Source organism: Nelumbo lutea, chromosome 1, assembly GCF_056320005.1.
Source record: "Nelumbo lutea isolate HS-2025 chromosome 1, American lotus-T2T, whole genome shotgun sequence".
NCBI lineage: Eukaryota > Viridiplantae > Streptophyta > Magnoliopsida > Proteales > Nelumbonaceae > Nelumbo > Nelumbo lutea.
This window is the reverse complement of record NC_142684.1, coordinates 180,352,751-180,368,781: the sequence shown is the minus strand read 5'-3', so window position 1 is coordinate 180,368,781 and position 16,031 is coordinate 180,352,751. Positions and strand designations below refer to the sequence as shown.

Below are 16,031 nucleotides of genomic sequence, written 5' to 3'. Positions count from 1 at the left end.
ATGATATACCTTTTCTGGCTTCATAAATTTAACCTTGTTATATATGCATTATAAATATTAAATTAAATATAATTTGATTCATATTTTTATTGAATCGGATGGGTTCAAATCTAAATCTATGATCAGATATCAGATTTTTGGAGTCGTTGACCGCTATAAATGCAGGTTCCAGGATCAGAAATTAAAATAATTGGATTAGATGTTGAATCGGGTTTGGGACTTTCGGAGTCCAATGACAGCGCTAACCATTAGGCAATGTTGATTCCACAAAAGGAATATAAGTCAAAACGAGGCCAGGCTTAGCCTTTCTACCTTCCAAGCTTATTTTTTCAACTTATTGGACTGCACATAGAACTGGCAAAAAGTTGATTCAACCCGTGAATTCGACCCGATCCAACCCAAAAAAACAGGATTAATGTCTCATATTTAAATATCTGAATGCGAAAATGACCCGACCTGACCTGGAAAAACTAAGTTGGGTTAGAATGTTAGATTGGATCAAGGGTTAACTGGCTGACCGATTATCAAGTCTAATTGCGACTATTATGCATGGTTAGAAGCTTCCACACTTTACTCCTTATTGCTTACTCTTGGAGTCGTCGACCCAATCCCGACATCACTTTTATTATAAGCCTTTTTTCAGTATCATAGTCGCACCATGTGATTTTAAAAAAGCTTTTTATATTTCCTAGACAAATTATATTTGGATAGGATTTGAATGTTGAAATCGGTCACCCCGGTGGCACAGTGAGCTTTATAGGTTGAAGCAATAAAACTGTTACTAAATATATTTATTTTAATAAATATATCAGACTCGGATTTTTATTGAATCAGATGGGGTGAATCCGAGTTTGATCTAATTTTTAATTGGATTCTAATTATGCCATTTGAATCCAATCCGATTGACATTATGGGATTGGGTCGCAGGTTTACAGGTATCGTTGATAAGTCTACTTAGCAGGAATGGGAAAGGGGAATTCACATCTCCGTCCCCACAACGTCTCACAGTAAATTCCTATGTATTGGAAACATTTCGAGATGATATGCCAGAAATGATGATACCATCATTGAGAATACACAGAGGGGATGTGTTGTGGGACGTTGTGGCGCGTAGATGTGAACTCCCTCTGCCCCCAATCTGTCCCTCTTTCACTGTACACCCATCGTCCCTGTTACGTAGTAAACCAAGAAAAAGTGTTGTTTGACTGACCTTCTGTCCCCCGGCTCCCCACATGAAGCACACTCACCTCAGCTCGGACCCAACATCACTCCAAAATCCAAATCCCCAAGCCCCCCCCCCCCCCCCAATCCAATTAGACAGCAAATCAAACAGGAATTTCTCTTCTGTTGCATAAGTAACTCAATCGGCAGCAGTCGGCACCCACAAGCCACAGGCCACAACATCATAGACCACAATGGAAGGAGAAGCAGCAGCTAAAGAAACTCCCATCATACCTGGCCTTCCCGACGACCTTGCCTTGCTCTGCCTTGCCTATCTCTCACATTCCCATCTTGCCTCTACTCGCTCTACCTCACGCATCTGGAGAGCCACTCTCTCTCCTTCCATTCTCAACCTAATTCGGAAATCCTTAAATCTCCCTTCCCAACAACTCCTCTTCCTTTCCCTCTCACCCTCCGACTCCTCTACTGATGATCTCCAATGGTGCATTATCGATCCTCTCTACCATCGTTGCCTGTCGCTCCCTAAACCAGTTACTGATACCCTCACTTCTCTACTTTCTCGCCGTGCCATTTCCACTACTGGCCACATTTTCCTGCACTTCATTCGGAGCCTAGATGAACCTTATCTTAGCCTCATCCAGTTTTCCGTCGAATAATTTGTCATCAACTTTGGGGCTGCAACTGCCCATATGGCTGGTAAATGAATAAGCCACTCCTATTTCAATGCTTTTTTTTTCTTTTTTAATGCATTCTCCATGATTTTGAAACGTCTTTTCCCTTTGCAGGCAGCTCACAAGCACCTGATGTTGATGCTGTAGCCACTTGTCAGGGCAACACTGATTCTTGTTTGCTCAAGGGTGAAGAATTGGCCTACGACATAATCTAGGTTCCGAATGAAGACTTCAATCCTTTATGGTCTACCTGGGTTGGCCTTGATTCGTGTCTTGTTGTTGCTGGTGGAACCGTTGGGAACCAAGCAACGTCCATGACTATGACCTTTGATGGGTGCCAATGGAACAAGCTTGCTCAATTGAATGAGCCAAGATTCATAGCTGCTGGGTTTGTCTTTAATGGTGAAGTCTGGGTGCTGGGTGGCAGGCGACTTGGAGGGGCAGGATTGGAGATTATTTCTTCTGGGGAAGTATTCATGCCCAAGCTGCAGAAGTGGCATCTAGTGCCAGAGATGTGGCCGAAGCACCTGCAATCACTGGAGGAGAAGGTGCCTTGTGTAGTTTGTTTCAAGGGAAGGATGTTTGGGCTGAAGATGGGGTCTAACATGGTTGTGGTTTGGGATGAAGGGAGGAAGGGGTGGGACTGCCTGGGTCTGATAGGGAGAACATATGTGGAGAAGGGTTTCAAAGGGAAAATTCTAGGAGTTGGGGAAGACAGTCTTTGGACCTTGACTAAGGAGCCATTCATGATATTTGAGCTTGAAACCAGTGTAGAGATGGCTCTGAAATGGGCTAGGCCCTCTGAAGAAACTGTTCAAACTAGAGAAATAAGGGGACAATTGAGTTGGAAGAGAATTGATTCAGAGCTTGGCTTGGATGAGTTTCAGCGACTAATAGAGCACCTTAATACATTTGTAGAAGAGAGAAAGTGGGTCCTTTTTACTTCCCTCTCTTGAAGCTAAGTTATTCTAGTTTTGATTAGCTCAATTTCTGATTAGTTGAATAGACAGAGCAGAGGAACTCAGAGACTTATGAGTGCTGAGTCTGCTGATTGCTGAGCTGAAAGTAACTTGGCAAAGGGAGTAGATTTCTCCTTTTGGCCCGTAATTCGACGAGCTCGTAAGCGCTGATTCAATTTCTTAGGCTCTAGGAGCTGCTTGGAAGCGAGATGCCCGTAAGGTGCTGAGGTCTCTACTGGTTGTGTACTGTAGCCCTTAGGCTTTGGAGGCAACTTATAGTCGACTTTTGTTGATTTTGTCCATGCCGAAGAGGCGATTGTGTCTTAAGTGCCCATGTCAAGGAGGCGACTAGGACTAGCTCGTCCAAGCTCGTCTATGCCAAAGAGGCGATTAGGTCTTAAGTGTTTATGTCAAGGAGGCGATTGAGACTTGCTCGCCCATGTCGAAGAGGCGACTGGGTCTTAAGTGTCTATACCAAAGAGGTGACTGGGACTTGCTCGCCCATGCTGAAGAGGCGACTGGGTCTTAAGTGCCCATGCCAAGGAGGCGATTGGGATTAGCTCACCCATGCCAAAGAGGCGATTAGGTCTTATAAGTGTCCATGTCGAGGAGGCGACTGGGACTAGCTCACCCATGCCGAAGAGGCGATTGGATCTTAAGTGCCCATGCCGAGGAGGCAACTGGGACTAGCTCACCCATGCCGAAGAGGCGACTGGATCTTAAGTGCCCATGCCGAGGAGGCGACTGGGACAAACTCACCCATGCCGAAGAGGCGACTGGATCTTAAGTGATGAGGAAGTCTTTTATCATTTCGTTAGTTCACGCCTGGGCCAGGCCGCCAGGTCGGCTCCTGCGCCAGTTTGGCGCACGTGCCAGGTTGCCAAGCCGCGCGTAGGTCGCCAAGCCACGTCAAGCCGGGCCAGGCCGCCAGGTGGGCGCATTAGAGCTATGATTGCGCTGCATCAGCCTCGTAATGCCGATCACCCAGTCCTATAAGAATCTATTAGGAGCTCGACCTTCGGGGGCAGCACTACTAATTTTAGGTCACCAACTCACATGAGAGCCTTGGAAGGCTCGATCAGCAAAGGCGCCCATGTAGTCTATTGGCTGTCAACTCCCGCGGAAGCCACGAAGAGCTCATTTTTGTAAAGGGGACCTCACAAAGAAGACTGATGAGGTTTTATCTGAATTAAAAGTAAAATTGGTAGAGCTATGTAGTCTGTTAGCTCACTGCATAGTCTTTGAGTTCATAAAAAATGGAAACTATAAAACGAAAGCTTCAATTTCTAAAAAGTGAGGACTTAACTTTCTGGGAGAAGAGGACTTAGCTTTTTGTAGGATGAAAATTTAGCTTTTTATAGCGTTTCCCATAGACGACACCAATTGATGTACCGATTTCTGGTCACGTATCATTTTTTGGCTAAGTACCTCATCATCTTGTCTACTCCCAAGTAGCTGATGATTCAGAGGCTGAAGTAGAGCTCCCTAGTGTAACGCAAACCAGATACTCTTTGCATGAGATGATCTGCTCATCTTTGTAGACAACGGGAATCTAGGAACTGTTCCACCAAATCCACGAGGACTTTAGTATATAAAGGCCTCACCCCCCAGGGGCCAGGAGAGAGGAGATGGTAATTTCTGCCCTCTAACTCTCCCATTCTCTAATATCACTTTCAGCTCACAACTAAGCGCTAACTTAACCATCGGAGTGACCTCGCCGAGTAAACCCCCCCAAGTTCTCTGATTCAGTTCTTGCAGGTTCCTCAGTTCCCCCCGTCTACAGAGATGAGTAGATTATCTCTTGCAGGGAGCAGTCAGGTTGCGCTACACTATAAAGCTCTACTTCAGCCTCTGAATCATCGGCCATTTAAGAGCAAACAAGATGATGAGGTACTTAGCCAAAAAATGATACGTGACTAGAAAACATCCAAACATTAGATGAAGACACTGGTACAATTCTCAAGCCCCTCTATGCAATGGTGTAGGCTAGATGCAGTGAATCGTAGTATTACCATTGTCAGAATATGCACCACCACCAATTTTACATGCACACAATAGCATAAGAGAAGAAAATTATACCAACTATGACTGCGCACCTAAGTTTATTATTTTTTCCCTCCATTTCCAACAAAGGACTTGAAACCATTCATCTCAAGATTCCTCATCATGGAGGAGGCTCATCATCACTCTTGATTGCTGCCTTCTCAGCCCTTCTTGGATTCGGTCTTTAATGGCAATTTCCTATTCATAACATAAGAAGACAGGATAAGGAAAGAGGTAATGGATGGGAAGTTAGAGGAAAGTAACTCTTAACTTACCATTATGTGGCAGTGCTCCTCAAACTTCTCAAGGAAACCTGCAATCCAGCGATCTGCATTCTCAACCCACTCTCCATGATGCATACCAGCTGTCTTGACCACAATATGCAACTGAAATCAATACAGCATAAGGCCATCAGAAAGGTCTCCAATTCTCCGAAAAAACATCCTTTGAAATTCACATAATATCTTACTTTAAATAAATTATTTGAATATGTGCAACCCCTCAAATGCAATGCCTCAATGATCAATTAAATAAGAAAAAAAAAATTGTCCAAAGGTTCATTCTGTTCACTCAACAGGTTCTTAGAAAAGGGGGAGGGGTTTTGGGCCACAGCTTGTCCCATGAACATAGGGTGGAACATGTGGATACCTTTTCAATCCAAAACATGCCGCCACATGAAAGATTCTTTTGGTTGTTCAGATATCTTCTCTAAAGGAAAGACCTAGCAAATCATGCCTATTGTGTATTTTTGCATCCATGTGTACCAGTGTGGTTTGCATCCCCATCACAGTGACCTTCCATAAAAGAATGTCACTCAGATGTAATTAGACATGTTTTAGGGAAGGTAACTAGACATAGCAAAGAAATTCTGTCTAATATTAAGAGTTAATGGATACAATTCACTCTAGAACAATGTTGAACCTATGTAAGAAGAATGGTGAAAGCTGCTATCACTTGTTTGTCTCTTGCCCTTTTGTTTCAAATATTTGGTATTTGTTTTTTTATTTATTTGGTTGCAAGTGGCCCTCCCCTTCAAGTGTGCAAAGCTTGTTTAGCTCCACTTCCGTGAGGGATCTAAAGAAGAGAGGTAAAATTTTGTGGAGATGCGCTAGAGCTGCTGTTTGCTGGACAGTCTCGGAAGAAAGAAATCAAAGATTATTTCATGAAAAGGAGAAAAGCAGGGAAGCCCTCATAGAACTTGTATAGGTCAAGATGGCTCATTGGGTCAAGTCTTTGTAACTTTTTGAAGCCTATTCAGTAGGAGACATCATTAGAAATTGGAAAGAAGTGGCTCAGTCAGCTCCTGTCTAGTGATATCAGACCTGTTTGGACTCCACCAGACTTGGGTTTCATCAAATTGAATTTTGATGGTAGTAGTGAAGGAATTCCAGGCCCTTTAGGCACAGGTGGTATTTTCAGGAACGAAGAAGGGCGAATTATTGCTATGTTCTCAAGACCTATAGGCTGGGGGGATTCTCTAAGAGCTGAAATCCTAGCAGTTGTAGAAGGAGTCAAAAGGGCTAAGCAGTTGAATATTAGCAAGTTGCTGGTGGAAGGTAACTCCCAACTGACTGTTAGATGGTTGCAGATGGAAGAGTCCAGCATGTGGAAGTTCTCAAATGAAAGAAAGAAAATCAAGCAATTAACTCAGAACATGACTATAAGGTTTCAATGGGCTAAGAGGAGTACCAACTCCATGGTTGACTCCTTGGCTAAACGGGGGGTGGGAAGATCTAATTTGTTTTGGGCTATTCTGTAATATGTTTTTTCGGGTTTGAAAGGGAGGGTTAAGACATTTTACCCCTCCTTTCTGGTTGTATCTTACTTATCTCTTTTAATAAGAGTGCTGTTATTGATAATACAAAAAAAAAAAAAAACAATGTTGAACCTATTACAGTTAACTCTTACATATCAGTTGCAATTCCTAAACAAAGAGACCATATTACTACATAAAAGGATTTTCAAATCATTAGAACAGAAATCGACTTCAGTGCTCACAATACCGTGCTCACACCATTCACACAGTCCCTTGTAGCCTTGCATTGGGAATATCTCCCCATGAAAAAAAAAACATACAAGTATGGAGATATTCCCAATGCATGGTGTAAAAGGCTGTGCAAACGGTGTGAGCACAGTCTTATGAGCACTGAAGCCGATCTCATTAGAACAATAACTAATAACAGGCCCAAATAAATATCTGATCGAGAAATAGAATTTCAGTCAGGAAATACAAACTTCTGTCCAACCTTCTCTTGATGTTCCTTCACTTTTTCACGCAATTTTGTTATTCTCATGTTCACTCTCAATTGTTTCTCCTACCACCAATAAAAGACAATTTCAGTCAGGAAATCCTGTTAAGAAATCCTTTGTCACATGGTAATAAAAATTATTAACATTTATGCATCTGATTGCACCTTCACATAGCTCACACCAAGGTCCTTCCTTGAGTAACCGCGAGCTAAGTTTCGCATTATGTACTGGTTGTAGTCTTTAAGAATCCTCATTATAATATCTGATGTTGATATTCCTTTGGTGCGTTGTGTCTCCTTAAATTTCCCAACTGCTTTAACCTATACCCATATGTGTTTTGATTGGTTAATCTGCATAATTAAACAAACTAATTGTGCAAATAACTATGATGAAACTACAAAGGAAGCAACTAACAAATTCATAGACATCCTTGCCTGCCCCACTTGCATCTGCATATCTAAACAGAATCCGTTAAAAAATGTCAGATCTTTGTCGTGAGATAAAACACTTTATATATTCTACATCTAGAATTACAGATGAAAAAGAGACCAGTTTTCATATTATTGTCAAGGACTAAAGCTTGAAGCTATATTATGAACATTCATGACCAGTATGTGGAACAAGCAAACTATTTCATAGGATACATGATGTAAGCAAATGTAAGTCTTAGTAAGAAAGAACTAAAAGTAAAGCTACCAAATATTTGAAAGATACGGGCTCATCAATCTTACGGAAGAGAGTCATGGGCCACATAATCTATCTTGTGTTTATCAAGGAACTCCTGTGTGATGACCCATGGAGCATCAGGAATAACTTCATCAACCCACCTATATATGCATTGAACAGTTATTAGCCAACCAAACATCAAGCAACAAAAGCACTTTCTATTTTTTAACATTAACAAGGAACAATAGATAAATCCCTGCATTTTTTTATTAAGAAGAAACTTTAAATATCTGTAACAAAGTCTTATTAGATGAAGTAGGATTAGGAGCTAGGAATTGGTAAAAATGCTGCTTGATGTCACAAAACATTTACTTCAATTAGCATATTTATAAATTATAGTAGGAACAAATTTCATATGTTATGATGTCAATTATGTCTTACTTAGAAAATTTAGAACCTACAGACCCAAAAAAATGCACATAGTTTGAGCGTAAAAGGAATTTTGTGCAGACTGATAACTGTTGATTTTAAGATATTCTGTTATAGCAAATCAGGAGCAGAAACAGCTGAGAGGAACAATCTCCTAAGGCCTTGTTCGTTTACCGCTACCTTACTTACCTAGGTAAATTCACTTACCCATGCAAGTGTTTCCCAGGTAAGTTTATTTACCCATGTTCTTTCTATTGAAATTGACCCAGGTAAATGAGACACTCCAACTTACCCATGTTCTTTTGCCTCACCAACTTTCCTGGGTAAGAGGCCCATTTTTTACACTATTGCCAACATTACCCTTTTGTCTCTCCTCAATTCTCTTTGTTGACTGTGTAGAAGGGAGAGAGAGAGAGAGAGAGAGAGAAAGAAAGAAAGAGGAGGCCTGGGAGGGGACTGGGAAGAATGGAGGTGTGTGACCTTCAGCAAGTGAATCCCCGCTGCTGGGAGGAGATATGGTAGAAGGAATGGTGGATCATAAAGGTCGCCGGGTTAGCAGATCCAAGAGCGGCGGTTGGAGATCTGCATCGTTCATCATAGGTGAGTTCTTTTCTTAATTAATTTTCTTTTTTGGTTTGCTTACTTGTTAACAAGGGTATTTTTGACTGAACAAAATCACCCCACGATGGGAAAGTAACTTACCCACCTCTGAGGTGGGTAAGATTTTCCCAGGTAAATGGCCAAAATACTTACCCGGGGGGATCTGTATTTTCCATGGGCCCCACATGTATTTGCAAAAGAACATGGGAAAGTTGGTCACTTTCCCACCCCAACATAGCGGTAAACGAATGGGGCCTAAGTCCCAAGTAAAGATTCTGGTAAGTAAGGAATGTCTTCCTCGCTGAATGAGTGCCACTAAGTATAGGCATGAATTCTTAGACATTTTTGGTGAAGTAATGATACAATGAGAATGAGATGGTATTTTCCTCAACCTAGAAATCCTCATACCAAATGTTTTTTCTTGTTTCATTTTTTTCCTCTTTTGATTGACAGACTTGTCATATTTGCTTGGGTTCAGTTACACAAATCATGTTCAGCCATTCCACACTAGAAAAGGGCTATATTCTGTCCATTGTTGTCAAGGCACCACACCACCACCTAGGCAACTAAACTCCAAAGAGGGTCCCCCCCATTCTCCAATAAAAAAAAAATGGTAGTTCAAACTTTTTACTTCTAGAATTTCTGCTGAACCCAACAAGAGGTTATTGCAGTCCTGAAGATGCTCTCACAAATTGCAAATTGGAGTGAAACAAAGGATACCTTTGAAGCAAAGAGACAGGAACTGGGAAAGATTCTTACCCTCTCTAGTTATTTCAGAGGTTTTTTTATCAGTAAGATTCCAGAGGTTTTCACTTGTCTATTCATCCCTTTTTTTTCTTTTTCCTTTTTAACAAAATTTATGTACTTCCTACAACTTTGTTAGAGTTTCCAATTTCCAATGAATTCTTTTCTATAAAAATAGAGAACTTGAATTGTTTTAAAGTCTGTTGTGGGCTTGTTGCTTTAATATTTATTCCACCATGCCATTACTTTCTTGCTAGACATATGCCTGAGCTGTTACTGTCAAATACCACGAAACAGAAGTAAAGATTATCACGAAACAACAAAAAGTATCATAATGTATTTAATTTGTTGTTACTTGTTAGTTCTTTTAATTTGTTGATTAGTTAATTTAAATTATACATATGTCTATTACTTAGTTTGATTTGTTCCCATGTTATTGAATTCATCTTTTTACGTGTCGTTTAATTTGTTTATTTGCTTTTTTGTTATGCAATATTGTGTTTTAAATATGGAAATTAATAGATTTACAGTGCTACTGCTTTATGAATATTACAATGTTGATATGAAATTCATTGTTATATAGTAGAGGTCATTAATATTTTTCAATTTATATGATTTCTGTTGGCAATACAAAGCTCGGGAACTAAACTAGAATTCTCTGTCTTCTGTAAAATTTCAAAGCAACACCTTGGTGCTCCACTGACCACTGTGATCTAGGTTTGCTTATATGCCTTGACCATATAAGTCCTCAACTCTTTTATGCTACTTCCTGGAAACTCTTTGGTATTGTGTTGCTCATTTAGAGCCCTCAACTTAATACCAGATCAACGCTCCTCAGTGATCTATCAATTGGTCTTCTATGCAGTGCAACCATCTCAACAAACCTTGCTGGGTCTTGTCATCTATTGGCCCTACCTGGATATTCTCATAACTGCCCAGAGTATTGATTCTGTCCTGAGTTTTGCCAGTTATTCATCTCAACTTCACCTTCACCTGAGTTCAACTCAACGCAAATCAACAAAGCATAACCCCAACTATTTGGCTTCAGTTAAATGAATCCTATTTTGCCATCCACTTTCTAATTGACCATATTTTCTGCTAAATTGTGAATCTTCAGTTTTTTTGTCACTATATCAACCCACATTATTTTTGACCCACCTAGATCTTCTAAATACACATTTTGCATGACTAAATCTTTTTCACTAGTAAACTCTATTGTTTTCTATTCACATCACAGCTGATAAGAAATATTGAAAAGCACAACCACATCATGACACAAAGAGGTGATCCCAATATTTGACATTACCACCTCCCTCTTTGACAAGGTTTTTAAAACTGGACCAGACAGGGAGCCATTCTGGGGTCCAGTTCCTGAGTCAAATGGTCCGAACCATAGTTGTCAAGGCGATGCCTAGGCGACAAGGTGCCCTTGGAGGCTTGCCTCGCCCAGTTGCTAAGCAGTTTTGCATACTGTGTGATAAAATACTTTTATATTGCTATTTTTTTGAGATTATAATTATAAAATAGATATTATTAAAGAAAAATATTCATTTTTTGTGTTTATAAACTAATTTCTTTTTATTATTTTCTTATTTGTTAGGATTTAATCAACACAAACATTGCTAACTGCTGTATTGAACCCTCAATGACTTCAAAATCTGAACCAATAAATAAGGGAAGAACTTAAAATTTTGTCTAATCGACACATCTTTTCTTCCACATCATCATCTTCTTCTTCTTCCACCTTTTCTTTCCTTTCTTCTTTATTTTCTCATAAATATGTTGATTTTCTAGACTTAAACATCAAGTTTATAATTTTCTTATGAAAATTATGGACAGTTATTAAAGAAAGTTGGTTATGGAACCAAGGGAACTACCCTAGGATATGTGATTTTTAATTAAAAAAAAAAATCCATTGCCTAGGCGGCTAGGCGACAAGGCATCCCCTGACCCACTCTGACAAAAAAATAAAAAATCAAAAATCAAAAAACAGCCAAAAACTATTGTCCTGGTTGACAGTTCGACAGTTTGATTGCCTGGGTCAGCAGTTCACTGACCAAATCAATGGTTTTTGGCCAAAAGCGGTTTTGGGGTGAAACGGAACCGTTCAGGTGACCGGATTCTAGTTTTTCCAGTCCAACCATATGGTCTGGTCTGGTTTTGAAAACACTGCTCTTTGAGCACAAAAACCTTTCAATCAGAGGAAGCAGATGAAAACATGCTGCTCTATAAAGTTAAGTGATTTGTTTCTAGATCTGTGATGTCCCCTTACATAATCATTTATTATCAGTTCTTACATAATAATTTTGCTTTGCTACATAGATAAAGAATATGAAATTTCTCCATCTTATGCTATGGATCCACTTTACAAAGGAAATTACAAGTATGAAAATTCAAGGTAAATTCAATAATATCATGTAGATGCCTGATAATTGAAACATGAAATGGAGTAAACCAAGAAAATGAAGCAAAGTAGATGGAAAGAAAAAAACTACGATGACCATCTGAAAATTGGGCATCTACCTTCATGGAAAAGGTTCCAGAAAGTTTATTCCATGAATACTAAAAATGCCATTAGGAGTGCTAAGTACCATACCTCATGCATCCTAAAGATAATTAACACCCATGAAATTAACCAACAATACCTGCAGTGACGAAGTGACTCGTATCGTTCAGTTTCAGTCATAACAGTTTTTCCTTTGTACCTATGGGTAACCTCATCATTGCAGCAACCAACAAGTAGATATGTGTTTGGGAACCTGAAAACATAAACAGATTAAACAAACTAAGGACAACTATGTATTTCTACTGGGAAGAATAGATTTACCTGAATTGAAAGAACAACCATGAGGAAAAATAGGAAGTCAAGAAAAGTTGAAGTTCAGTAAGCAACAAAAAGCAACACAGAGACATGGACTTACACAACCTTACTAAGGGTTCTTTTGATAAGATGAATCCAACTTGGTGCTTAAGAGAAGAGAAAGAATGGATAACACAAAATGGAATTTTAGATTTGGTTCTAGTTGTCAACCAGGCTCAAATAAAAAGAAAAAGACCATTACCCAATGTTGGTCCCAGCTATATGGGGAATCCATGTTCACACTTGTCAGCCCGAGATTAGACCAACCAGACCCAAATAAGGTGCATTTATATTATTATCTTTTATCAATAAGATGCATTAATATTATTAATTCAAAATGTGTGCAAAGAATGAAAGAAAACATTGCACGATAGTAAGAAACCAAAAATCAAGAAGAAAAAGGCATTTCTGTCCACAGTAAGTACAAAGAAACTTTTACTTGACTCCATATAAGAAATAAGACATGTTTAATTAAAATATAAATTCAAATTCCCAACCACAGTAGTGATTACTGCTCCACTCCTCAAAGGAGAAAAACTGGAAAGGCAAAATCTGCATGTCTCCAAAGAGAGAATCAATCTAACAAACAAAATCTCATAATAGAGGGGTAATTACCAACCAAATTGCTGGTTCTAGTTATTCAGGGTCTTGGTAGAGATGGACTGTTTACAAGCTAAACCTTTGGCATTTCTTGCACAATTGACCACTCTCAAACTTGAACTCACATTCTCACACTTGTCGGCCCTAGATTTACTATTTCACCAAGCAATCCAATCTTCATCAAGTATAAAATTAAAATCCAAGAAAATTAATAAATAAAAAAAAAACATCTTGTCACCCATTTTCATGGCTCCTCATAGGTACTGGTGTTCAAAGAAACCCACAAAGTCAAAATACATAAACTAACCAAACAAAATTCTGAAATGATCCATGAGTCAAGAAACTGCTTTGGGAGCTGCTGCACCATATTTCCCATGGCAGCAATATCTTTTGAGATCCCAAGGATAGATACGAGGCTCTTGCTTCCGGGGTCAGTTGAGGCCTTGAGGGCAAGACCAACTGCATTACTAATTAGTTGGTTGATACTCATGATGTGGTCATCTAGGATGACTAAGCGTCAACTAAGTCAACTAGTTGATTAATAACTAGTCAACCACAAAAAAAAAGTCATTTTAAATCTTTATTTGTTTGTTAATGTCTCTGATTTTTTAAAATAAAATAGAATATGTTTACATTTTGTTATATTCATGCTGTTGCTCTGAATATTTGTGATATAACATGATTGGATGATGGTATATAAAATAGAAAAAAAAAAAAAAAACATAAAATAAAAGAAGGCAGCAGAGTTCTTTTAACCATCCAATCAGTGGCGTGTTGGTATGGAATTGCCGCAAAAAAAGGGCACATAAAACAGGCAAGGTTGCCCTCTTTCTTTAAAAAACGAGGACTGTGATTCCCTATTCTAATCTATCCAACCTAACTTTTTCTTTGTTTGCAACACAAAGGATGTAAACTAAATGTTAAATACCAATCTTTTCATGCATAATTATAGTCTATATTAACTTATTTATACGAGAACATGAGTATCTTAAATTTGGAACATATCTTATTTTATCAACTAGTCAGAACGTAAGCACCAACTTGTTATTGCATTAACTAGAGAGGCCAGAACCGCTGGTCATAGCTTCATTGCATTGATAAAACTGATAATAAGTTAACAACTGAACAACAATTGTATGTAGCAATGTTTAACATGAACCTGCTAATTAAACAACTTGGTGACGCATCACCATCAAAGACAGAAAACAGAAATAGGTAAGATTATCAATATTCCTCTTATTGAATATCTTATTTAAGTAAAATTTATAAACTGATTCCAACAACTATGGTCCTTATTGACTGTTAATGCTATTTCTATGTTCCAACCACCAGAAGTTGGCAATAATTCAAACAAAAAAAGAGTTTTGAAGTTAAGCTCTAATAAACGGTAAATCCATTTTCATTTCCTGCTAACAATAGGAATAGTTTCCACGGAAGCAATTAACGGGTATTCTTGGCATTAATACCGCAAACCAGCGTGTTCATAATTAAATTAATTGAAAAAAAAAAAATCTCCGAAGAACATGGTCGTTACAAACGCTGATAACCACCTCTTCGAGTTCAGAGTATGGATAAACGAGCAAAATTATTAATAAGTATGCAATAAACCAACAAACATTCAAACTATCAGTAAACAAGATCCCCTGCAAATAGAAAGAAAGTTGGATGAATTCAAATCATTACAGTAAGATAACTCTGTATTTCGAGAATCATTTCAAGGTTCCGCACACCCAATTAACGTGAGGCAACTTACAGTTTCTTTGCCTGCTCGAGCGATCGAGCGTGGCCGAAATGGAAGAGGTCGTAGATGCCATCGGCATAAACGCGAACAGGCTTATCTTTGGAATTGCTATCAGTTTCTGTAGCTGCCGCAGCCGACAACGGAGTTAGATGCGACTCGGATCCTACGGAAGAAGAAGAATTCTCAGTTGCTGCTGATTCTCCGAAGTCGGCTGCGGCCGAATCGTCGTCCTTAGGTAAACCCTGCTGCTTCAGAGGCAAGCGCGTCATGGACCTATAACCGTGTCTGGTCAGGCAGAGGACAGCTTCCAATGTCAGATCTCAGTCAGAGAGTGAGAGAATGTGAAAGCCGCACCTCTAATCTCTCCCTTCGGCATACAGAGGAGAGAGAGAGAGAGAGAACAGGAGCGAGAGCGAGAGCGAGAGTGACAGATATCAGACGGATGGGCCGGTGGGGACGTATTGAAGAACTACTGATACAGATTTTGATTTTCTCGTTAATTTATTATTATTAATTAAATAAATGGTTAAACAATAAACACTGAACTTCACATCGTTTACATCACCTTATAATTAACAAAATAGCCTTCAGTGTTCGTTTATTTACGAAATTAAATTTTACTTGTTAAGTTAAATCCGAAGTAAGATGCATGCATTTCTATTTTATTTTTATTATAATATTAATAGATATTTCTATTTTGTATTATTTAATAGTCCTTTGAATTTTATTTTTTTCTTAAAAATTTAATACCCTTAGTGTCACTTTGGTCCCAGAACTTTAAAATGCAATAATACAGTATCCAAACTTTTAAAACGTACCTGTCATTAATTAGTTGTTAATCAGCTGTTAAATGACATTTGAAAAATATATAAATGCTCTTCAAGTATTATTTAATTTTTTAATCAACCATCTAAATATTGACAAAAAAGTTAACAGTCTCAAATTCTTGCCTTTTCCATTTAAGAAAGTTGGGGTCACCAAATATTAACTTTTTGTTAATGTTTGGATGATTAATAAAGAAAATTAGATGACACTCAAAGGACATTTGTCTCTTTTTCAATTGCCACTTAACAGTTGGTTAATAACTAGTTAACAGTAGGTATTGTATTGTCATATTTTGAAAATTCGAGTTCTGAATTATCACATTTTAAAGTTCAAAAACCAAAATAACACTAGACCCAAATTATAGGACACAAATCAGAAAATTTCCTACAATTTAATTATTTTATTCACTAAAAGACAAATCAATAAGCCATATAGTTCAACCATTTCAGCCATTTGCAAAC

The 16,031-nt window shown here is 38.7% G+C and overlaps 2 protein-coding genes across 3 annotated transcripts; one reads left to right on the top strand and one right to left on the bottom strand.

The window, feature by feature from the left end:
• The first annotated feature begins 2,167 nt into the window (after positions 1-2,167).
• Positions 2,168-2,809, top strand: LOC148879573 (F-box/kelch-repeat protein At5g03020-like). The gene has a single exon (XM_088974705.1). The coding sequence runs from the start codon at positions 2,168-2,170 to the stop codon at positions 2,807-2,809; it is 642 nt and encodes a 213-aa protein (XP_088830831.1).
• Positions 2,810-4,794: 1,985 nt separating this feature from the next.
• On the bottom strand, positions 4,795-15,215 carry LOC148879572 (choline-phosphate cytidylyltransferase 2-like). Of its 2 annotated transcripts, none has more exons than XM_088961138.1 (8): positions 14,758-15,215; positions 12,190-12,303; positions 7,837-7,932; positions 7,520-7,562; positions 7,270-7,425; positions 7,102-7,170; positions 5,131-5,241; positions 4,795-5,053 (listed from the first exon to the last, which is right to left on the bottom strand). In XM_088961138.1, exons 1-8 carry the CDS (start codon positions 15,012-15,014, stop codon positions 4,964-4,966), a joined length of 936 nt encoding a protein of 311 aa, XP_088817264.1. In that variant the 5' UTR covers positions 15,015-15,215; the 3' UTR covers positions 4,795-4,963. The 2 variants fall into 2 exon arrangements, with proteins under 2 accessions (XP_088817264.1, XP_088817266.1); XM_088961140.1 differs by having other exon boundaries at positions 7,091-7,170; positions 14,758-15,203.
• Between the last annotated feature and the right edge of the window lie 816 nt (positions 15,216-16,031).